Source organism: Macaca nemestrina, chromosome 4 (genome assembly GCF_043159975.1).
Source record: "Macaca nemestrina isolate mMacNem1 chromosome 4, mMacNem.hap1, whole genome shotgun sequence".
Lineage (NCBI taxonomy): Eukaryota > Metazoa > Chordata > Mammalia > Primates > Cercopithecidae > Macaca > Macaca nemestrina.
The window spans coordinates 10176305-10200326 of record NC_092128.1 but is presented as its reverse complement, the minus strand read 5'-3'; the positions used below and the strand labels follow the sequence as shown (position 1 = coordinate 10200326).

The window sequence follows — 24022 nt, the reverse complement described above, 5'->3', positions numbered from 1 at the left end:
TGTGTACTACTTTATGCTTTAGATGTCCGTGTGAATGTCCCTCTCTTGTAGCAGAGATGGCTCTATCCAGTTTTGTGTCCTCAGAGCTTAGCATGACACCGTATCCAGAATAGGGTTTCAGTATACTTACATCTTAGTTATACTTCCCATTGCTCTGAAAAGGACTTGGGGCCGCTTACACAATACGTGAAATAAAATAGGATAAATAAATCAGAGAGGAGCAAAATAAGGATATGAAACACAAAATAAAGCTTAATATAATTCTCAAAGTGTGTGCAATGCAGTCCAGTACTCTGGTTAGAGTTAGTCATAATTTGCCCTGAAATCATTGTAGTCAGTACAGAGAGCTTGGCACTAAAGACAGCCAGCGCCGTGGGGTATAATCAGCTGGTAACGCAGAATGATTTTTCTTGGTGGTCAGAGCTGAGGATACTTTCTCCAGTGGCTCATCCTAAAAAGCATGGTAGTGCCGTGGACAGCATCATCAGCAGTACACGTACAAGGAAATAGGATGTCAAGTCCTTGGGTAGTTTGATAATTTTCCATGCCACCAACTTATAGCATAATGCCAAAATAAGGTTCAGGAGAAGGGTCAAATAATGCAAGCTTGTAAGTTCTTGTTAATTAATGCTTGACTATACAGTTGATTCCATTTTGAATGTTTAACACATAATGGCTCAGCAATCTGGATGTTACTGTATTCCCCTACAAAGACAGTTTTATAAATAAACATAAATCAGGCTGTAAGAGAATATTTCCTTACTCTTGGTCCTCAGGGCAGAAGTAGCAACAAAAAAGCACCTCTTTGAAACCATATCTTGATTTAGTGTCCTCAGCCTAACAGGTATTGCAGTGTGGCCCAACAGAGATGGGTCTGTTAGATACTTCAACACCCAGCAGGGCTGCTGGCTCTAACACTGGGGTGTTGAGCTGCAGACACTGACTGAGGAGCAGTGTTGTGAAAGTTATTTGCGGTTCTGAGAGAATTGCTGTGTTGAAACAGGAGAAATTTTCAGAAGCTGCTCTCAATAGCTGGCTCCAGGATTGGGCTGATGGTATAACACTTATAAAAGGCAGCACGTCAGATAGAGAATTTGATAGGCAGAAATTAGGTAGCTCTGGCAAGTTATTTTTCAGTGGAAGACTAAGGGGTAAATCCTAGCACCTTAGCAGAAAAAGTTCTGTGATTTGGATTGGGAAGCCGAATTAGAAATAATTATAAAAGCCCAGTCATTTGTGAACTTAGACACAGTGAACAGACTAATGTACTACCAGGTACTTCTGGTAGATTTGAGTTTGGGTTTAGTTGGACATCCAAGATCCCCTTTGTCTTCTGTAGTTAAGTGCATGATTAAACAACTGAGTCTTGATGCAAACATTCTGTGGATGGGAAGAGAAGAAAATTGTCCAGTCATTGATAACATTAGCTACAGAACCTTACATTTGGAGTGTATCCCGGCTTGGTTTGCTCAAAGGAAATGGGATACACATCGATAAAACCGGCTTACACACGTAGGAAGAGGGTCAGATGAGAAACTCCTGGACTCTTAGAGCCATAGCTATTCCTTAAAGCTGGCTAATGGGTTTATGGGGGTTGATTTTACTATTCTTTTCTCATTTTGAACATTTGAAAATTTTCTATATTAAAACATTTTTTAAGAAACAGAAATGTGCAGGCTTTGATTAAGTGGATGTTGGAAAGGAGAAAGTGTCTTTAGGACAAAAGGAAGCATAGTTTTGTACAGTAAGTCGAACGTTTAATTACACAAAGAACTGATATATGCTGATAATATACATTGATTCAGATAGCATGTATGCTGATCATATACACTGATTCAGATGGCATGTAGCTAAATTTGTGAATTATAGGTACATAACTTCAAAGAAACGAGGATGGTTTGGATTTATTTTATCTTGCCAAGGGATGAAGAGAATAATCATTTTCCCTAAAAGAAAATGTACAGTTGTCATTTTGGAGTCTAACATAACCAGGCTTTGATTTTTTTTTTTTTTTTTTTTTTTTTGAGATGGAATCTCCCTCCGTCACCCAGGCTGGAGTGCAATGGCATGATCTCAGCTCACTGCAACCTCGGCCTCCCGGGTTCAAGCGATTCTCCTGCCTCGGTCTCCTGAGTAGCTGGGATTATAGGCATATGCCACCATGCCTGGCTAATTTTTGTATTTTTAGTAGAGACAGGATTTCGCCATGTTGGCCAGGCAGGTCTCGAACTCCCGACCTCAGCTGATCCACCCGCCTTGATCTCCCAAAGTGCCGGGATTAGAGGTGTGATCCACCACGCCTGGCCCAGGCTATCATTGTTATATCCAACATACACCCTCCTTTCTCTTAATTGTAGGGAAGACTTTAATCATTTCACAAGCAAATCCACTATGGATGCATGTCCCTACCCAAATTTGACTTTATACCCACATCAACTAAATTGGAGTTGAAATAAGTACTAAAGTAACCCTTGATTGGTTCAAGGCCAATTAGAGACCCTGCCCATGAACTTCTCTTTCCTGTCGATCCTCACTGAGTCAGGCAGCCCTACTACCCATCTTCCTATACGCTACTTCTGCTTCTGAACTAACTTAATTATTCCTTTCTGAAACATCATTCTGCCTGGGGAATCTTTTCATTCTCTTCAGAGAAGTCAGTCTTTCCTGGCAAGTCTTAGTTCTACTTTCAAAGTTTAACATTTTCATCTCTAAACATTCAGCCCCTGAATCTAGTCCACTTACAGCCTCCACATTTACAGAGTACATTCCAAAAGGCTGAAAACAAGGACTTCAGCCTCACCTTGAACTAAAGGAAAATGTAAGTGTCAGCCAGGACTAGGGGAACAACCAGGGGACGTAACAAAGGCCAGAATCAAAATGAAACCCACACAGTGATGGCGCTGGGATCAGGAATGTGTAGATAGTAGATCAGAATCCAAAGGCAACAATGACATTAAAAATTTTTAAATTATGGTCTGAGGCGCAGAGCCATGATTCCAAGATAGATACAAATGATTGAAGCAAAAAGTAGCAGCAGGTAGGCCAGTTAAAATAATGAGAAAAGGCCGGGCGCGGTGGCTCAAGCCTGTAATCCCAGCACTTTGGGAGGCCGAGACGGGCGGATCACGAGGTTTGGAGATCGAGACCATCCTGGCGAACACGGTGAAACCCCGTCTCTACTAAAAAATTACAAAAAAACTAGCCGGGCGAGGTGGCGGGCGCCTGTAGTCCCAGCTACTCGGGAGGCTGAGGCAGGAGAATGGCGTAAACCCGGGGGGCGGAGCTTGCAGTGAGCTGAGATCCGGCCACTGCACTCCAGCCCGGGCGACAGAGCCAGACTCCGTCTCAAAAAAAATAATAATAATAATAATAATAATGAGAAAAGGTTGGGCATGGTGGCTCACGCCTGTAATCCCAGCACTTTGGGAGGCTGAGGCGGGCGGATTTGAGAAGAAAGTATATTCTGCTGTTGTTGGATGAAGTAGTCCATAGATGTCAGCCAGTGATTTGTTATTAATCTTGTGAGTCCTGGGGAACCCAGAGGAACTCCCTCTTCAAACAATGTTTTAGCTGAGTCTGCATGTGTTGGGGAGTTCTCCAAATTAACTCTCATGTAGTATATGATGTGTAGTAAAGGGAAGACTTAAAATGCGCTCATTCCAATGCTCCATGTGTATGACTGAAATCCAGGAGCAACTGCAGCAACATTTTTGAATTTAGACCAATAGAGGCTTTGGGGGAGGAGCATTTTCTTGCTGGCATTCTTTAACATTGCCAGGGCATCACCACGAAAATAAGGTCAGGCACGGTGGGTGACACCTATAATCCCAGCATTTTGGGAGGCTCAGTCGAGTGGATCACCTGAGGTCAGGAGTTTGAGACCAGCCTGGCCAACATGGTGAAATCCCGTCTCTACTAAAAATAAAATTAGCTGGGTGTCATGGCATGCACCTGTAATCTCAGGTACTTGGGAGACTGAGGCAGAAGAGTCACTTGAACCAGGGAGGCAGAGGTTGCAGTGAGCCAAGATCACACCACTGCACTCCAGCCTGGGTGACAGAACGAGACCCTGTTCCAAAAAACAATAAATAAATAAAAGAATGAGAAAAGAGTACTTACTAAACTGTTAGTGTTTTTGTCTCAGTATTTTAAGTTTTAGACCACGCTCCATCTGAAAAACTGTTGGTTGCTGCTTATTGAAAGAGGTTAGGTGATAGAGTAGAAAAGGCCTATTAAGAAAATGCAAGATTATTTCTAAATGATTTTTGAGGTCTAACATTTTTTTGCCTATTAATATCAAAATTAATGTTTTCCCCTGAGCGCACACAGACTGGCAGGGGTGGACACCACAGAACCATGCCGGGCGGTGGGGACACCACAGAACCATGCCGGGCGGTGGGCACCACAGAACCATGCCGGGCGGTGGGGACACAGAACCATGCCGGGCGGTGGGGACCACAGAACCATGCCGGGCGGTGGGGACACCACTGAGCACCTTCCCAGATAATGGTCTAAGTACATGATCTGCACACATAACTCTCTGTGGTTTTTTTTCTGAAACCTTTGCTTCTCTATGTTTTGCATGGAGATAATATTACTTGAAGACCAAGTGCTGATGCTAATGGGAAAAACGACACTGCCCCCAAACAACTGCACGATACGTTTTTGTTACTTAATGGGGCCTCATTTCTCTCCCCTTCTTAAGGAAAAATTATCTAGAGGTAAGACTGTGGACAGTGTCGAGCCAGGTCCTGGTGTCCTGAGGTTGAGCGTTGTTGTTGACTGCCTGTCCTCAGGGAACTCTCCTAAAGCTCTTATAATTGATCTGCTCTCTTTAGCCCTTTGCTGGATGAAAGATGTGGAGGCTGAATGTACCCTCAGAGGTAGTGTAGGCAAGAGCAGCTTTCCACAGACTGTCAGATCTGTCCCCTCAGCCTGGAGAGCACCAGTTTATGTACGCGAAATGGTGAAGGAGGCTCCCCTCGAGCCTGTAGCACCCCAGTGTTCCTCTTTAGCAATATTCTTGAATGGTGCTGGGTTATTAGGAAGTGTTCGAGTGTTAAAGTATCACTTGGGATCACAACTGACCCCCAGAAATTGTGTGTAAATATATACCAACTCTCCATGAGATGATGCCCTCCGACCTCTCTGTATGCCATATTTGGTTTACCTTTTTAAGAAAGAGTAGGATAAAAAGTTGTGTGAGACTCTTAACGTGTATTTTGTCTTCGTGAAATTGGCATTTAGAATTATCCTTTTAGTGGAAATGTATGGAATAAAAGGTTGTAATTCAGTTATCATTATTATTATGTTGCTGGTTCAGCCATTTAGGAGATGATTTGATGAATGCCACTTCACTAGGTATTTAGAAGTATGGCTGTGGTCGCAGGCAGACATGGCCCCAGTGGGCAGCACTGAGATGTGCCCAGCAAGAAAGGCCATTAGCAAGGAATTGGCAGGTGTGATTAGTGTTGGGATGGGGTTTGGGTAATCTAACAGCAGGGCAGCCTCGGCCTATCTTGGAAATTCAGAGAAAGCGTCCCTGAAAAAAGTGTTTGAGATGGAGAAAAGAGTTAAAGCTAGCTGGGCAAAGGGGGATCCCAGACAGAACAAAGCCCCTCAGTGGGCGTACACACAGCCCATTCTAAGAATGAAGAAACCAGGTATGACCTGAGGTAGAAGGTAAGCATGAAGGCAGCATGGGCTGGCCAGACCAGGAGAGACCTTGAAAGCCGTGTTGATGATAATTGGCTTAATCCTAAGGTCTCGAGGAAACCAATGGAGAGTGATACAGTCATGGAATCGACGGGATATATGTGCTTGCTGCCATGTAGAAAGTAGGTGAAAAGAAGAAGAGTTGTTACAAGTTGTGATGGTTAATATTGAGTGTCAACTTGATTGGATTGAAGGATGCAAAGTGTTGTTCCTGGGCATGTCTGTGAGGGTGTTGCCAAAGGACATTAACATTTGAGTCAGTGGGCTGGGGAAGGCAGACCCACCCTCAGTCTGGGTGGGCACAATCTAATTAGCTGCCAGCGAATAGAAGGCAGGCAGAAAAACGTGAAAAGGCGACACTGGCCTAGCCTCCCAGCCTACATTTTTCTCCTATGCTGGATGCTTCCTGCCCTTGAACATCAGACTCCAGGTTCTTCAGTTTTGGGACTCGGACTGGCTGTCCTTGCTCCTCAAGCTTGCAGATAGCCTATTGTAGGACCTTGTGATTGTGTAAGTTAATACTTAATAAACTCCCGTATATTTATCTCCTATTAGTTCTGTCCCTCTAGGGAACCTTGACTAACACACAAGTATGCCAGTTAGGTTAGTTAGGTTTGTTGTCATGGTTCAGGTAGTGATAGTGGCCCACTGGAGACTGGGCTGGTCGTGGGGGGAATGGAGAGAAGAATGATGCAAAGATGCTGGCTTTGTAACCGACAGGTTTTGCGTTTTGACAGTTGTTAAAACTGGATGATGAGTACATGGGGTAAGTTTTACTGCTCTTTCTTTTTTTTTTTTTTTTTTTTTTTTTGAGGCGGAGTCTCGCTCTGTCGCCCAGGCTGGAGTGCAGTGGCGCGATCTCGGCTCACTGCAAGCTCCGCCTCCCGGGTTCCCGCCATTCTCCTGCCTCAGCCTCCCGAGTAGCTGGGACTACAGGCGCCGCCACCACGCCCGGCTAATTTTTTTGTATTTTTAGTGGAGACGGGGTTTCATTGTGTTAGCCAGGATGGTCTCGATCTCCTGACCTCGTGATCCGCCCGTCTCGGCCTCCCAAAGTGCTGGGATTACAGGCTTGAGCCACTGCGCCCGGCCTTACTGCTCTTTCTAATTGTGAATATATTTGATTTTTTTCCACAATAAAACGTTGAAAAGAAATGGACAGGTTATGTGGATCGAGTGGATTCACAGGAGTCATGAGTGGGAAAGCAGGAACTGAGTCCTGGGGCCCTGACGAGCTGCTGGGTGAGTGGTGGCACTTGCCAAGAAGAGCTCCAGAGAACGCAGGACTGGGGAGCGGATCAGGCCATTCATGACATAAGGCTTTGGGAATCCCATGATGGCCCAAGGCAGGCCACGTGGGCTCACGTAGGGGAAGTTTGGTGTAGACCTGAATGTGTCTGTCCTCAGTGTAACAACTGCAATCATGTAGCAGTTGAATGAGCCCTGAGGGACAGCCTGGGAGATGTCCTGTTTCTTACATGTGAAAAGCTCCCGTGAATACATGGAGGGTCCTGAGTCAAACCCATTACTACTTATTTTTGTAAACCTCAAACATTCGTTCTTTGTTTTCTTGAAAAAAAACATCCATTTGATCCAGCTGATCTCTCTCCTTAAAGTTTTGTAACCTCTCTTCATCGTTTACCTCCCGAATGTTAAATCTACTCCCGCTTTGAACATCTTGTCTCTATTTCCTTAAAATTCTCTCACCTATATTATTCTAGTGTGTTCTTTGTCTGCTCCTTGACCAGTTCCTAAATGGCTTTTCTCTGAACCTCAAATACTAAATTCACATTTTCAAGGCCAGATTTTTTTTTTTTTTTTTTTTTTTGAAACAGAGTCTCGCACTGTCACCCCGGCTGGAGTGCAGTGGTGCGATCTTGGCTCACTGCAACCTCTGTCTCCTGGGTTCAAGCGATTCTCCTGCGTCAGCCTCCCGAGTAGCTGGGATTATAGGTGCCTGCCACCACCCCCAGCTGATTTTTTTATATTTTTGGTAGAGATGGGGTTTCCCCATGTTAGCCAGGCTGGTCTAGAACTCCTGACCCTCATGATCTGCCCGCCTCGGCCTCCCAAAGTGCTAGGATTACAGGTATGAGCTACCGAGCCCAGCCAAGGCCAGTGTTTTGACACACTTCCCTTAGTAGGTTCCATGCGAGTCCTCCCATCTCACCAGCCAGACTGCTGTAGTTGAAAGCATTTTGGAATTGGAGTCTGAAGACTTCTTGATTCCTGGAGATGTGGCTTTCCATGGGAGAAGTTGTTCCTGGCATTCCTCGGGAAATTGGTATTTTTCCAAATTCCAAATCTGACAAAAAATGGCCAAAAAATTTTGAGAAAATTCGGAAAAGTGTTGTAATTCGGAAACATTATAGTCAACAGAGAGATGTCACTGGTTCAGAGGAGTCCACCAATGACAGATCGCAAGCAAGAGCGTGGAGTAAGTCGAGGCTGGCGTTTTCGGGAAAGAGGGTGAAGGCGTGTGGCAGGGAAGCCGTGCAGGCTGAGTGGTCAGGCTGCCAGGTGGGCAAGGCCTTGTAAGGTGGGTCTGTAGCCCCCTGCTGCTAAGGGTGAAGTCATTCTTGCAAATAAAATAAGTATTAATATTTATATACATAACGTACTACCCATAAATCCTGCGAGTGGCCTTCCAAAAAAACAGCAAGTTTTGGAAGCAAATTGAGCCCTTAAATTGGCAGTTTTGACACGCAGTTCTTTGTAGGGCCGTTAACTTGTTAAGAGATCCTGCATGTTACCGTGTTCGAAAACTACCCAATAACGTTTCTAGCACTTTCTAGTGTTTGAATCCTCGCTGTAGGCTGGAGCACTTTGTAAATACTGTAACAGAAGGAAGGCAGAGAGAAGTATATCTGAATGTTCTGGAATAATTTGATGTGAAATCTGAAAGTGATCTAAAATCTGAATTGGCAGAAACAATATCTATTTCAGTGGCAAAACCACAATTAGGTCAAGCAGAAAATATTTTCATTGTTTAAAAGAAGCAAGCTTATATGAAATAAGATATGACCCAACTTGGAGGTGCTTTTGGTTCACTCTGAAGATTAAGACCATCCAGGCAAAGTGGAAGAAGTTTCCCTACGTCTGGGATAGCCATGAAACAAAGAGCAAGGCTATCTGGAAAGTGCAGTTAACGCTCTGTGTGTTTTAACATTTTTAAGATGGTAATTTTAAAATAGTAAATATCTGCAATACTGCCTTTGAATATTAAGTGATTTTTATTTGGCAATTATTTTGCATTAAGTTCCCTTTTAATGTTTTCTCTTATCAAATGTTTATGTCAGGTAGAGACCATATTTATATCTTATTGAACCTATCACAATATATTCATAATAATAATAAACCTTGCATTTATTGTATAGAGCTTTTTTTAACAGAAAACTTCAGACACTCCTAGTGTAACCCTGTTGCAGAAAAATCATTCATCCTTACTTTTACACGTTATTTTTTAAAAACAAGTAAATCAATCAAATTGTAAAAAATGCAGACTAGGTAGAATTGGGAATGCTGATTTCTGGCACCTGAGCCCTGCAGATTAATGGATCGGTGTTGTGGAAACACGGGCGTGCCCCAGTGCCTGGGTCTGTGCTTGGCTAGGGGTGGTCCGTGGTCCGGAGCTCCCTCCCACCAACCTTCCCAGCCCGGCTCCCGCGCAGCCCGGAGCCAAGCCTGTCTCTGCCACCAGTTCCTGGCAGTGTGCTTAGCTGTGACAGACAGTTCATCTGTAGAATGGGGATGAAAACAGCACCTGCTTCCCAGCGTGGGCTGTCGCGGCCCCGTAAAGGGTGGTGGTGGCGTGCACTGCATGCCCAGCAGCAGCGCTCTTTTTCTTGTTAGCACTTAGCTCAGTCTCCTTTGCTTTCCATTGTCGCTGCCTGCCTTTGGCCACAGCAGCCTCTGCGGCCAGCCTTCGCGTTGCATTTCCACGTTGTTCCTTGTTGCAGGGAGGCCCCTTTGCTGCCCTGCGCCGTGCTCTGCCCCTCTTCCCGTCCTGCGGTGAGGCCCTGACCCCTCGCAGCGCCACGCAGATCCACGCCTCTGGTTTGCAGTGGGTGGGGGACCAGTCAGACTCGCGCCCTGAGCCCCGCTTTCCCTCGCGTTGCCTGCGCAGCCGGGCTGATGACCGACCTGAGCGGCTAAACGCCTTCTCCAGCTGAAACAGTCCAGACTGTTTAACAAGGAGAAATTGGCAAAGCAGAACTGTCGCTTGGAAAATGCTGTTTTCGTGATCTCTGAGTTTTCACTGTTTTTAATGCAAGCTCGAAATCAATATTTAGTTTTGAGTGTGGAGAATAGATTGTTTTTTATGTATGTAAACAAAATGTCCTATGTGTTTCAGTGACGGTACCAAAAGTATTTCTTGATCTTATTTCTTAACTTTGAAAAGGTATCTATAGCTTTTAGAATATTTTATATACTAGTACATGCATTGTATACATTAATACACAATTTAATCCCCAATAACCATCTTTTGTTTCTATTTCTGCCCCCATTTAAGGACCCCAAAATGTATGTACAGACAGTGCTTGATGTTCATAAAAAATACAATGCCCTGGTAATGTCTGCATTCAACAATGACGCTGGCTTTGTGGCTGCTCTCGATAAGGTAGGTGTGTGACGGTTGTGACTTGCCTGTAGTATATGTGGATGGGGCGTTTGTCTCTAACTGTATTTTGTGTAACACAGGCTTGTGGTCGCTTCATAAACAACAATGCGGTTACCAAGATGGCCCAGTCATCCAGTAAATCCCCTGAGTTGCTGGCTCGATACTGTGACTCCTTGTTGAAGAAAAGGTATTAAATGACCCTATGTTTTCTTAGTCTACCTGTTTAAAATCTCAGCTTTTATATGAGGAATTAAAACTTACATTACATTTTACATACATTAAATTGTAAATTTTGTGCCTCATGAGAAAATGCTTGAACGTAATCGTCTTTCCGGTTGAAAATCCGCCTTCCCTCCCACTGGCTGTTTTGAAAACAGAAGGTGTCTCAGTGTATTGTGGGACTTTGGTTATTCTCCATCCAAGTACTAACTCGGCCCCACCCTGTTCGCTTCTGAGATCAGACGAGATCGGGCACGTTCAGTTCAGGGTGGTATGGCCGTAGATTACCTTTGTTGTTCTGTGTAGTTTTAAATTTGTTTTTGTTAGATGAGTTTCTGTTGCTGTTTCATATTCTTTACTTTTGAATCTCATTTCTCAATTGATATGTTTTCTAATCAGTGTATGTGTATTAAGATCTGGAAGCAAGATAATATATAGCTTTCTCCTCTGCGTTGTGTTTTGAAGTTCTCACTGATTGTTTTGTTTGTATGTTCTGGTTTCTCTCAGCTTCTCTTTCACTTTAAGTGTCTTTCAGTTTAGAGATGCTCTACTCCAAATATCACAACAATACGTTTTAAAGATTTTAATGAAGGAAGCCAATCTCCTTCTGGCTTTCTGTTGCAATAGTTTTCCCCACTCCCAAATTATACTGGTTTTGATATTAATAAATTATATTTGAAACAGCTCTTGAAGGCTAGCATAACCCCAATACAAAAGAGACCGAGAATATCCACATATACCAGAATGAAAAGACTACAAACAAGTGTCACTTGAGAATAGAGTTGCAGAAATCTTAAGTAAAATATTAACAAGCCAGATTTACCTGTGAACTAAATAATAATTCTTCAAAACATAGTATAGCTTTCTAGGAACGTCAGGATAACCCAGCAGTACCAAGTCTGATGTAGTGTACTACATTAACAGAGAACTGTGTAAAAACTATGTGGCCTTTTTGGTAAATGATGGGAGAACATTTGATGAAAGTCAATAGCTTTCTCTTAACCCAGTTTACCCAAGGCCAGTGAGAAACTCTGAGTGTTTGATTTTTTTTTTTTTTTCCCTGTTTATTGCAATAAACAGGAATATTTATTCCTGGTTTAGTGTGTAATTTAACAAGTCGGATCCTCTCCAGAAATGAGAAGGGGCTTTAAATTGGAAGGCCTCTTATGACTTGGTTTCATTCTGGGGGGCTGCATATTATGACTATGGAGATACTCTACTGGGTCTTCAGTTTGTTTGACAGAACACTTAGTATCATGGGTTTTTTTGGTTTTTTTGGTTTTATTTTTTTTGTTTGTTTGTTTGTTTTTGTTTTTTTGAGACTTAGTCTTATTCTGTCACCCAGGCTGGAATGCCGTGGCATGATCTCGGCTCACTGCAACCTCTGCCTCCTGAGTTCAAACGAGTCTCATGCCTTAGCCTCCTGAGTAGCTGGGACTACAGGCATGCCACCACACCCAGCTAATTTTTTTTTTTTTTTCAGTAGAGACAGGGTTTCACCATGTTGGCCAGGCTCATCTCCAACTCCTGACCTCAAGTGATCCACCCACCTCAGCCTCCCAAAGTGCTGGGATTACAGGTGTGAGCCACCGTGCCTGGCTTTAGTGTCCTTTTTATCCCTTGTCTTTTCATAAATGTCCCTCGTCAAGTCTACTGATTACTGGTTAAGGCCACTGATGCAGACAGAATGGCAGAGACATTTCCACAGCATCTATTTAACGAGTGTGTGTTGGGCGAGTGGAGTCAGGGAGGCACTAAGTTAAACTGCTCCAAGGGAAGAGGAACACCCCTGACCCAAGAGTGCCGAGAACAGGGCTGGGTTTTCTGAACCAACTGTTCTCCAGTTGGAGACACCTCTTCTCCAGTTGGAGACACGTCTTCAGAGTTTCTGTGGTGGCTGATTCGTTTTCTATGAATCAGGGGTGTTGTTTATAAAGCGGTCTTGTAGAAAAGACCTGTACAAAACTTCATCTACCTTTAAGTCACTTTTGAATTATTGTTTGTTCATAGAGTGAATCAGTTGTTAAAGGACAATCATCTCTTGTACATATAACTACAGAGGGCAGCAGTTTAGTAGGAATTTAAACCCCTTCATTATCTTTAATGACTGGGCCATGAAAGGGAATCTATGTGCCTTTTTATTTCTCCAAAGTTAAATTACAGCGGACTAGAAAGCAATTGGTAAAGTGAATTTCCTTTACTGAAGTTTAAGTGGATTATCTTAAAGGCAAACTTCTTCAGAATGTTTTTGGAAACGTTTTATAAATATCTCCTGTTGGTTTTCACCTTGGATATTCTAAATGACTATTTCATAATCTGTTCTTCAATGATGAGGTTATGGTATGAGATTGCCAATTTGTAAGGAAAGTCAACCTTCCGTCTTCCTCTGCACTCATCTGATGAGAACTGATCTTTTGAATGCTTGAACCTGCTTTCTGGCTGAGTGGTGCTTGTTTAAATGTACTGATGTTTTAAAACATGGTATCTTTTTTAAATTTTCAGTTCCAAGAACCCAGAGGAGGCGGAACTAGAAGACACACTCAATCAAGTGGTAAGTGCTTCATGATCATACCCATTTCCAGTAGCTGTGTATTTCACAAGCTGTTTGTCATGTTATTTATAGAGGGCCTGTGAAATGTAAAAAGTAATAATCATTGATTTTATTTTGAATCTATGGTTTTACTTCCTAAATTGAGTTACTACTTTTAGCATTCAGATTTTTCTCAGTAATAGTCCAACTCACTGAATTAAGGGATTCACAAAACTTTCAAGACTCTGGGGTGGAGTTTTTGCCATCATAAACGCTGGCGTACAGACCTGCCCAAAGCCAAGGGCACATCTTGGCTCCTGGCTTGTGGCCGGTGACAGTCGGCTCTGCACTGTCGGCTTGTGTGTGTGCTTGTTAAGTGTGTTGTCTCGGTGGCTTTGCCAGATGGTTGTCTTCAAGTACATAGAAGACAAAGACGTATTTCAGAAGTTCTATGCGAAGATGCTCGCCAAGAGGCTCGTCCACCAGAATAGCGCGAGTGACGATGCCGAAGCCAGCATGATCTCCAAGTTAAAGGTGAGTTTCATCTTCCTGAAAAATCCCAGCTTCCGAGTCATTATTAAAACAGCTCTTAGTCTCTCCATGTTATGAGGCAGGCAGAGGAGTTTGTGCAGTGGTTTGTACAAGAAGCTCTGCCGCTGCTCTTCTGAAAGCCTCCCACAACTATCGCTCTACTCTCGTTGGGCCCCAGTGCCTTCCTGACCCCTTCCCCCCAACGCCCCCCGTGGGGCTTCCATCCTACCCAGGCCTGGCTGGGCTCAGCTCACCATCTGTGGGGCCTCTCCTGCCTCTCACACCTTTGGCCTTGGAGCGCATTCACATTGTGCTGGCCTGGAGCTGAGTGGAGGTTTTGTTTGCTCTGGGCTTGGTTGCTTTGCTGTCGGCAGCTCTTCTTCCGCCACCTCCTTTGTGCACCTGTTTGTCAGCGCTGTCAACTGCTCTTATCTGACTTGGAGCATATTTTACTGTGACCCGAAATTATGTGGGTATCTTTGTCAGCGTGGGCTGCCGTGAGAGAATACCATAGACCAGGTGGTTTAAACAACAGAAATTGTTTCTCACAATTCTGGAGGCTGCAAGTCCGAGATCAGGGTGCCTGCTGATTCGGTTCCTGGTGCGGGCCCTCTTCCGGCTGTGTAGGCAGCCACCTTCTTGCAGTGCCTCACGTGGCAGAGAGAGTGCAGAGCTCCTCTGCGTCTCTTACAAGCACACCAGTCCCGTTGTGAGGCCCCACGTTCAAGACCTCATCCCTCCACATAGCATCACATTGGAGGTTTGGGCGTCAACACAGGGATTTTGGGGGCACACAGTTCAGTTTCTGGTAAGAGACAGAGACAAATTATTTCATCACTGTATTCTACCATAGTGCCAGGACGCCTTGCTCTCAGATGCTCATAAATTGTGCGTGAATTGTGTGTGCAAAGACTTCACTGTGCAACATAGAGTTGTGGGGTTTTTGACAGTGTATTAATCCATGCATATTTGTACTGTAAAATATAGCAAAATGTTACTAGCTTTGCTAGTAGTTCCATATAATTATATATTGTATACTCTGATTTCTCTAAGAGTCCCTTGTATACATTTATATTTTTGTACAAATTAATAAGACAGTCGTCTGCGTTCTTCTCAGCAAGCTTGCGGGTTCGAGTACACCTCTAAACTTCAGCGCATGTTTCAAGACATTGGCGTGAGCAAAGATCTGAATGAGCAGTTCAAAAAGCACTTGACAAATTCTGAACCCCTAGACTGTGAGTATCCGTGTGTCTGTCTGTTGTGTTTACAGGCAGAGTTCTTTGTAGCAAATGAAGAAATGACAAAGTATTAGGTGAAGATGGGAGGGACTTCGTCAGAAATTCAAGAACTAAGAATCAGGAGGTTCTTCCCAAATGCCCAACCCTCCTCCCCCAACTCCCGTGTGACACTAGGAGATGACAGCCCCTGAAGTGGTGTCAGCTGTACTGGGGCGAGGTCACCACCTGTTGGGATCTGGGGAGGGACTCACAGGCGTGGTTTTGTCTTGTAGTAAACCTTAGCTTGAATCCATTCTAGCATTTATTTTCATGTTCCCTTGGCCTGCATAGGTAACAGTCAAGCTAAAGACCTGTGGCTTCAGACTGGGATTAGGGATCAGTACAGGCAGATACAGGTGATTCGGTTCTCCAGGAGAGGCAGCTGGGCTGGTATGTTAAGGCCTCGCATAGTAGTAGAATGGCAGATTTATGCTTACGTCATCTTTTGATCATCTTTGTCTTTTTAAAGGAAAAATGGAGAGTTTTATTTTTCCCAAATCAGGATAACGATTCCATTGTAAACCTGGACAGTTTTGCCAGTGGGCTTTGTAACTATCTGTGAAGATGAAATTAGTGTTATAATTTATAGACCATGTGTGTCTTTTCACAGTAATAACTGAAACACACACTGTAGTGAAGTTAGCAGTTTTCTCCTGCTTGTAAGTTTCCATGAGTCTGGGGCTGTGATGATGCCGGGCCTGGCGAGCCCAGGCGTGGCTTGAGTGGACTCAGTGATTCAGGACTGAAAAGGAAAGCAAGGGAAGCAGGGCAGGCATGTGACAGCAGAATTCCGAGGTGGAAGCGAAATGAAGACTGTCACTCTTTGGAAGAAAAGAATATCTGGCTCTTGCGCTTTTTGCTAATTTTAATTGAATAAAATGTTCAATTCTTAATTTTATATTCAAGCAGGATTTTTATTTAATGTGCTTTTTAATAAAGAGCAACCTACATTCATCTGAAATGATTGAATTTTTCAATTTATAAACGAATTAATGTATTCCAGAATGTTCACTCTCCCCTCTCTTCCGCCCCCCAGTGGACTTCAGCATTCAAGTGCTGAGCTCTGGGTCCTGGCCCTTCCAGCAGTCTTGTACGTTCGCCTTGCCGTCAGAGGTAAGGATGGGTTTATCTGCCGTCCCCTTAGTGCTAGGCGGAGGGTGGGGCGGGGCAGCCTTCGCTGTGGAAGGGGATAGGCCTGCAGACGGCCTTCCTGCCGGCTGGCTGCGTCACAGTGAACCGTGAGGCAGCACTCAGGGAAGAGCCCTGTGCGGTGGGGCAGGTCTGGATGTCTAAAGGTGGGCTGGCTGGCCCAACTCTACACACACACATGTTTCTTTATTGTAATTAGAGCCTAATTAGTTGTGTAATGAACACCTTGACGAACCTGCTGGTCTTGAAGTATGAACCTTTTTTAAGATCGTACCTTCCAGTGCTTAAAGCGCTTTACAAGAGAGGCAGACACCTGGTGTTCGTATTTTACTTTTATATAAGCACTGACTTTGTACTGTAGGCTTGGAACAGTGTGCTTTGCTTAGAAACACTGCCTGTAGGACGTGGTGAGATCTGTATTCCATATAATGCTGTCCTTTTATCTAGTTGGAACGTAGTTATCAGCGATTCACAGCTTTCTACGCCAGCCGCCACAGTGGCCGTAAATTGACGTGGTTATATCAGTTGTCTAAAGGAGAATTGGTAACTAACTGCTTCAAAAACAGATATACTTTGCAGGTAAGATCACGTTTGTGTCTTAAAATGTTTCTGTTCTAAATGAGCATAAGGTAAATTATAGAAATCATTAGCAGTTGACTCAGCAGCAGAATCTAGAATTCAGCTTCTGGTGAAATAGTGGCAAGTTTAAAGCATGACGAGTTGTAAGAATCAGAGGAGCCAAATTCCAATTCTTTCTGGCTGGGGAACAAGTTATTTAATGATTGTGAGCCTCAGTTTTCTCCTCCATTCATGGGATGTTAGTGCTTATACTTGGGAATTGATGTGAAAGTTAAATAACGTATTTAGTTAAGTGTTTGGCACGGCTCCTGCCGGACACACATCAAGTGTTCAGGTAGTGACTTAAAACGCTGGAGTTGCGTGCATTTAATTATAACAGCTCTCCACCTTTGACAAAGCAGTTTCACATTAACAACAGTGCTTACAACGATATTGAGTATAACCTAGTTTATAACTGTGTAACTAAGAATATTTCCATTTTGTAGGTGAGAAAACTGAGGCTTGGGTTAATTGAAGTGAATTTCTCTGAATCCTAGCTTATCTGTAGCTGAGCCAAAATTTCAGTTAAAGTCTTTTCTCTTAAAGTTCAGGCTTCGCTGATGTGGTGGCTCATGCTGGTAATCCTAACACTTTGGGAGGCTGAGGCCAGAGAATCGCTTGAGGCTAGAAGTTTGAGACAAGCCTGGACAACACAGCAAGACCCCATCTCTATAAATTTTTTAAAGTAAAAAGAAAAAAAAACTCCAGGCTCTTTCTACTTCACTTTTGTACAGAGTGGGCTTCACAAGTAATGGCATAATTTAGTCTCTGAGAAGGTTTCACCAATAAACTTCTGAGAACAACTACAAGTCTATGTTTAAGTATTAAGAAACTTCAGAATGGGTTGTTCTGCAGGCTCAAGCTGCTCATTAATTTAAACTTTTCATAAATCTACTCTGACTTAAAATTGTTAAAATGCATAGTGTTGTTACGCTGGCTCCAGAGGTCTTTATCAAGTTGAATGTTTCTTACTATATAATTGAAATTTTGTTTCATTTATCCCTAAATATTCGTAGAAGAATCCATGTGTTCGACTATAGTACCTGGAATTTCAGTGTCCAGTTTTTGACAAGGCGGAGGCTTTGCCTAGGGTGTGTCTGCCATGTTAAGGCAGCCAAGAGCGGGCCCAGTAGAAGACATTAGCAACACACTCATTCCCTTGTGTCTCTGTTCAAGGCCCTGGAAGCACTGTTGTCTGTGGGCCCCCCTGAAACGGGCATGTGGCATTTTTTGTTTGTTTCTCTCTTCATTGACTGAGGTCTTGGCTGGGCGAGCAGTGGCTGACAGTCATGGGTCATTACTTGTTGCTGTCGATTATGCAAGGAAAGAGGGAGAAGAGAGGAAGGAGTCTTCGGGGGCATTCATTCGCTCGCACGCTCTCAGCAATCAGGAACCAACGCGTGCTACCTGTCTTTTAGAAGATACTTTAGGGCCGGGCACAGTGGCTCAGCCTGTAATCCTAGCACTTTGGGAGGCCGAGGCGGGCAGATCACAAGGTCAGGGATTCGAGACCAGTCTGGCCAGCATGGTGAAACCCCATCTCTACTAGAAATACAAAAATTAGCTGGGCGTGGTGGTGCTCGCCTATAGTCCCAGCTACTCGGGAGGCCGAGGCAGGAGAATCCCTTGAACCTGGGAGGCAGAGGTTGCAGTGAGCTGAGATTGTGCCACTGTACTCCAGCCTGGGTGACAGAGCAAGACTTTGTCTCAAAAAAAGAAAACCTTTAGTGCACTTGCCATTTCATACTTTACTTACTTTTTTCCTACTTTCATAGTAAAGTACTTAGGATTAGAAAACCAAATATAATTTGATATTTGTGTTGTTTTACATCAAGAATGTGCCAAAAGATAATACTTCTTAGCTCATGTGCCAAAAACAGATTTGGAGATTGATGCTTAACATGTCCACATATACCAGGTGTGTGTATATGTGATTTTCGCTATAAAACGAGTGGGGACGTACATATCTATAGTATATATCCACATAGACAATACATTTTTTGAAAAAACTTCAAATTATTTTAATGTTTGAAAACATGGAAGATGAATGACTTCGGGAAGATGTCGCATTGTGGTGGCATTGCCACGTTTTATATTCCCTTTTAAATAGATCTGCGCTTTGTTTGTACTTGTTTAAAGAATGTGTTTCATAAATAAGTTCTTCAAACTTAGGCCATGTATTTTTGGAGGTGTTTCCATGCATTTAAGTTTTCCTTCTTTTTCTTTTCTATGGGGGGCCTCAAAGGCGTCTACATTCCAGATGGCCATCCTGCTTCAGTACAACACGGAGGATGCCTACACCGTGCAACAGCTGACCGACAGCACCCAGATTAAAATGGTATTCTCCTCTCAGCCTCTTCGTTCTGTCGAGCTGCCGTTTCCTTGTTCTCGCGGATATTGTTAGGAAAGATAAGGGAGAGGATATGGGCATCTTTCATTTGAAATAGATGTTTGCCTCATGAATATGAATATGTTCTTATTCCAGGATTTTAATGCGCATTATGAAAGTCTTAATTTTAAAACGCAGTGTTGAGCCAGGCATGGTGGCACGTGCCTGTAGTCCCAGCTTCTTGGGAGGCTGAGGCGGGAGGATCACTTGAGCCTGGGAGGTCGAGGCTGCAGTGAGCTATGATCATGCCACTGTACTCCAGCCTGGGTGACGGAGACCCTGTCTCTTAAAAATAAAACTCGGTGTAACACACACATACTCCTCATCCATGCATTTCCCTCATTCATTTAACCAGTTCTTAACTGTTTCTCCAGCTAGGCTTTTCTTACTAAGCTTAAATTTCCACCTTAGTATTATTTTTCCTGCTAGTCATATTTTTTATTGAGATATATTTCAGATAATAAAATTTCACATAACATAAAAGCCATTTTAAAGTGTACACAGTGGTTTTCAGTATATTCACAAGCTTAGAGAACTACCACCATTATCCAATTCCAGAAGGTTTTATCATCCCAAAAAGAAACCTGCACCCATTAGCAGTAACTACCAGCTAGCTCCCAGCCCCTGACAACCATTAATTTACTATCAATTTGCCTGCTCCAGACATTTCATATAAATGGAATCATATAACACATGACTTTCTGTGCCTGTTTTCTTTCCCTTAGTGTATACTGTTTGCAGGGTTTGCCTATGTTATAGCGTGTGTTGGTACTTCATTTCTTTTTGTGGTCGAATAATCCAGTGTATAGCTGGACCACATTTTATTTGTTCATCAGTTGATGTACATTTGAGTTGTTTCCAATGATGAACAATGCTGCTGTGAATATGTTTTCAGTTTTCTTGGGTGTATACCTAAGTATAGAACTGCTGAGTCCTGTAATCACTGTGAATGTTTTGAGGAACTGCCAGACTGTTCCATGGTGGCTGTGCCATTTCATATTCTCACCAACAGTGTATGAAGTTTTCAGTTACTCCATATCCTCTCCAACACATTTGTTATTTTCTTTTTTAAAAAAAATTATAGCCATCACAGGGGTATGAAGTAGTATCTTGTGGTTTTTACTTGCATTTCTCTAACAACTAATGATGTTTAGAATCTTTTTTGTGTTTATTGGCCATTTGCATATCTTCTTTGGAGAAATGTTTGATCAGATTCTTTGCCCGTTTTTCAGTTGGGTTATTTGTCTTTTTGTTGAGTTGTAAAAATTCTTTTTTTTTTTTTTTGGATAAACAGACATGTTTAATGATAGCTTGCTCTTCACAGAGATGCCTACAGAGACTTTTAATCTATAATCCAGGAGAATATAACCATGCAACATAGACCAATTAGCCAAATGCAAAATAAACTAGATTCTTACCACAACTACCCTATAAATATTGCAACTGTTCTTTCCAAAAGGACCCTAATCTTATGTGAAAACACCTACTGTGGGGGAACCAGAAACCTAGCTATGTGGCCAAAAGGAAAAAATAGCAGTTCAGTGGTTAATTGGTGAAAGCAGGAAATTTGTGCCCTTTACTGTGCTGCTGTTGCTGCTGTTGCTGCTGCGGCAGGTGCTGCTGTTGCTGCTGGTGTTGCTGCTGTTGCTGCTGGTGTTGCTGTTGGTGTTGCTGTTGTTGCTGCTGCGGCAGGTGCTGCTGTTGCTGCTGGTGTTGCTGCTGTTGCTGCTGGTGTTGCTGTTGGTGTTGCTGTTGTTGCTGCTGCGGCAGGTGCTGCTGTTGCTGCTGGTGTTGCTGCTGTTGCTGCTGGTGTTGCTGTTGGTGTTGCTGTTGTTGCTGCTGCGGCAGGTGCTGCTGTTGCTGCTGGTGTTGCTGCTGTTGCTGCTGGTGTTGCTGTTGGTGTTGCTGCTGCGGCAGGTGCTGCTGTTGCTGCTGGTGTTGCTGTTGTTGCTGCTGTGGCAGGTGCTGCTGTTGCTGCTGTTGCTGCTGCTGTTGCTGTTGTTGCTGCTGCGGCAGGTGCTGCTGTTGCTGTTGTTGCTGCTGTTGCTGCTGCTGTTGCTGGTGTTGCTGCGGCAGGTGCTGCTGTTGCTGTTGTTGCTGCTGCGGCAGGTGCTGCTGTTGCTGCTGCTGTTGCTGCTGTTGCTGCTGTTGCTGCTGCTGTTGCTGTTGTTGCTGCTGCGGCAGGTGCTGCTGTTGCTGTTGTTGCTGCTGTTGCTGCTGGTGTTGCTGGTGTTGCTGCTGCGGCAGGTGCTGCTGTTGCTGTTGTTGCTGCTGCGGCAGGTGCTGCTGTTGCTGCTGTTGCTGTTGTTGCTGCTGCGGCAGGTGCTGCTGTTGCTGTTGTTGCTGCTGCTGTTGCTGCTGCTTTGGTCTTCTTAGTTTTGTTCTTTTTGTTTCTCTTCTTCAGTCCATCCATGTTAGCTCTCAGTAGGTTTGAATGAGCCATCTGAAACTTACTCGCTTCTTTGGAGCTCACCACAGTGCTGATCTTCTTTTTCCCATCGGTAGCTCTTAACAGACACTTGTTGTCTGCGGGCTCAAAGCCCTCCACAGTACCTTTCTTTGGAATGGGTTTGGTTCGACCGTCATACTTCTTCAAGGTGATATAGACGCTGCCCGACGTCCGGCACTTCTGGAAAAGTCTGGTCAGCTCCGTCAGGAACTGCTCGCTCTCCAACACCACCATCGCGACGACGCTGGCTCGACTTAAAAATTATTTTAATATTCTGTATACTAGATCCTTATCAAATACGTAATTTGTAAATATTTTCTCCCATTCTGTGGGTTGTCTTCTTACTCTCTTTCTTATATACACATTTTTAATTTTAATGAAGCCTATTTTATCTATTTTTTCTTTTTGCTGTTTGTGATTTTGGTGTCATTTCTAAGGAGTCATTGCCTAGTCTGAGGCCAAGGACTGTTCTTTCCCTGTTGTTTGGTGCTGACAGACTTGTCAAAAGTCATTTGGCCATAGGTATACATGGGTTTATTTCTGGATTCTCAATTCTTTTCCAGTGATCTGTATATCTATACTATGTCAGTATCACGCTGTCTGGATTACTATTGTTTTGCAGTAAATCTTGAAATGGAGACCCCTAACTGTTTTTTCACCCCAAGATTATATTGGCTATTGTGAGTCCCTTATGTTACCTTATGAATTTCCAGATCAGCTTGTCCATTTCTGCAAAAAGTGCAGTTGAGATTTTGATAAGGATTGCACTGAATCTATAGATTGCTTTGGGGAGTGTTGCTATCTCAACAGTATTTTAAGTCTCCCATTCCATGAACATTGGATGTCTTTTCATCTATTTAGGTTGTCTTTTCTTTCAACTTTGTCTCATGGTTTTCAGTGTATGCATCTTGTATTACTGTCAATTTATTCCTAGTTTATTATTTTTGATGCTAATGTAAATGGAATTGGTTTTTAGTTTTTTAATTGAGACAGAGTCTTGCTCTGTCTCCCAGGCTGGAGTGCAGTGGTGCAATCTTGGCTCACTGCAACCTCCGCCTCCCGGGTTCCAACAATTCTCCCACCTCAGCCTCCCAAGTAGCTGGGATTACAGGCACAAGCCACCATGCCTGGCTAATCTTTTGTGTTTTTAGTAGAGACAGGGTTTCACTATGTTGGCCAGGCTGGTCTCGAACTCCTGACCTCAGGTGATCTGCCTGCCTCGGTCTCCCAAAGTGCTGGGACTACAGGCGTGAGCTTTCGCGCCTGGTGGAATTGTTTTCTTAATTTCACTTTTTTCTGGTTTTTTTTGAAACCAGGTCTCACTCTTGCTCAGGATGGAGTGTAATAGTGCAGTCACAGCTCACTGCAGTATCAAATGATCCTCTCTCCTCAGCCGCCGGAGTAGCTGGCACTATGCCCAGCTGATTTTTGTATTTTTTGTAGAGATGGTGTTTCACTGTGTTGCCCAGATTGGTCTTGAACTCCTGGACTCAAGTGACGTTTTCACCTTGGCCTTCCAAAGTGCTGGGATTACACAGGCATGAGCTACCATGTCAGCCTGTTTCACTTTCTGATTGCTCACTGCAAATGTATAGAAATACAACTCATTATATTTTGATTCTATAACATTGCTAAAGGTTTATTGGCTCTAATTTATTAGCTCAAATAGTTTTTGGGGGGATTCTTTAGCGTTTTTTGATATACAGCCATATTATCTATAAATACAGACAGTTTTGCTTCTTCCTTTTCCTATTTGGCTGCCTTTTATTTCTTGTTTGTCTTTTTTTTTGCCTGATTCTTCTGGCTGGAATTTGTGGTACACTGTTGAATGGATGTGGTAAGAACAAGCATCCTTGTCTTGTTGCTGCCCTTACTGGGAAAGCTTCCAGTCTTTTACTGTTTAACTGCGATGCTAACCAGTGACGATGTTAGCTGTGAGTTTTTACTAGATGTCCGTTATCAGAATAAAGAGGTTCCCTTTTATTCTTAGCTTATTGAATTTTGTATCATGAAAGAGTGTTGTAGTTTGTCAAACTGCCTTTTCTACTCTGTCGAAGTAACTGTGCTTTTTTTGTCTGTTAATATGGTGTATTGTGCGGATGTTGAACTACCCTGGTGTTTTCGGGGTGAATCCCACTTGGTCATGGTGTCTCATCGCGTTTCTATGTTGTTGGCTTTAGCTTGCCGGTGTTTTCTCGAGTTTTGCATTTATATTCATAAGGGACATTGCTCTATTGTTTTCTCAAGATGTTCGTTTGGTTTTAGTGTCTGGCTAATACTGGCCTTATGGACTGAGTTAGGAAAGTCATTTTGAATGACTATTTTGTAGTCATTCTTCAAATTACTCCCAAATATATCTTCAAATTCTCATAACAAAATGAGTTTGTGCCTTTGTAGGTTGGAGGCTGGGTTGCCCCCTAGACTATGGGGAGGGCTGTGCAGACGGGCCCTGAGGACAGGGCTGACGGGGGTGACTGTCCAGTCGCAGACGGGCCCTGAGGACAAGGCTGACAGGGGTGACTGT

The 24022-nt window shown here is 43.5% G+C and overlaps 2 protein-coding genes across 7 annotated transcripts in view; one reads left to right on the top strand and one right to left on the bottom strand.

Annotated features, from left to right (window-relative positions):
- LOC105474844 (cullin 1) overlaps positions 1 to 24022 on the top strand; it is a 104980-nt gene that overhangs the window by 76539 nt on the left and 4419 nt on the right. For all 6 annotated transcript variants that reach the window (XM_011729649.3, XM_011729651.2, XM_011729650.3 and 3 more), the window contains exons 10-17: positions 10229 to 10336; positions 10417 to 10523; positions 13058 to 13106; positions 13488 to 13619; positions 14734 to 14851; positions 15930 to 16006; positions 16490 to 16621; positions 18906 to 18998. In XM_011729649.3, the coding sequence (XP_011727951.1) occupies positions 10229 to 10336; positions 10417 to 10523; positions 13058 to 13106; positions 13488 to 13619; positions 14734 to 14851; positions 15930 to 16006; positions 16490 to 16621; positions 18906 to 18998 (816 nt within the window). The remainder of the gene's footprint in view (positions 1 to 10228; positions 10337 to 10416; positions 10524 to 13057; positions 13107 to 13487; positions 13620 to 14733; positions 14852 to 15929; positions 16007 to 16489; positions 16622 to 18905; positions 18999 to 24022) is intronic.
- On the bottom strand, positions 20531 to 21738 carry LOC112425407 (signal recognition particle 14 kDa protein-like). The gene is made up of 2 exons (XM_071094305.1): positions 21234 to 21738; positions 20531 to 20630 (listed from the first exon to the last, which is right to left on the bottom strand). Exons 1-2 carry the CDS (start codon positions 21730 to 21732, stop codon positions 20626 to 20628), a joined length of 504 nt encoding a protein of 167 aa, XP_070950406.1. The 5' UTR covers positions 21733 to 21738; the 3' UTR covers positions 20531 to 20625.

Excerpts from the sequence above, each read along its gene's own strand:
- LOC112425407 (XM_071094305.1), bottom strand. The coding sequence starts at position 21,732 with ATGGTGGTGTTGGAGAGCGAGCAGTTCCTGACGGAGCTGACCAGACTT.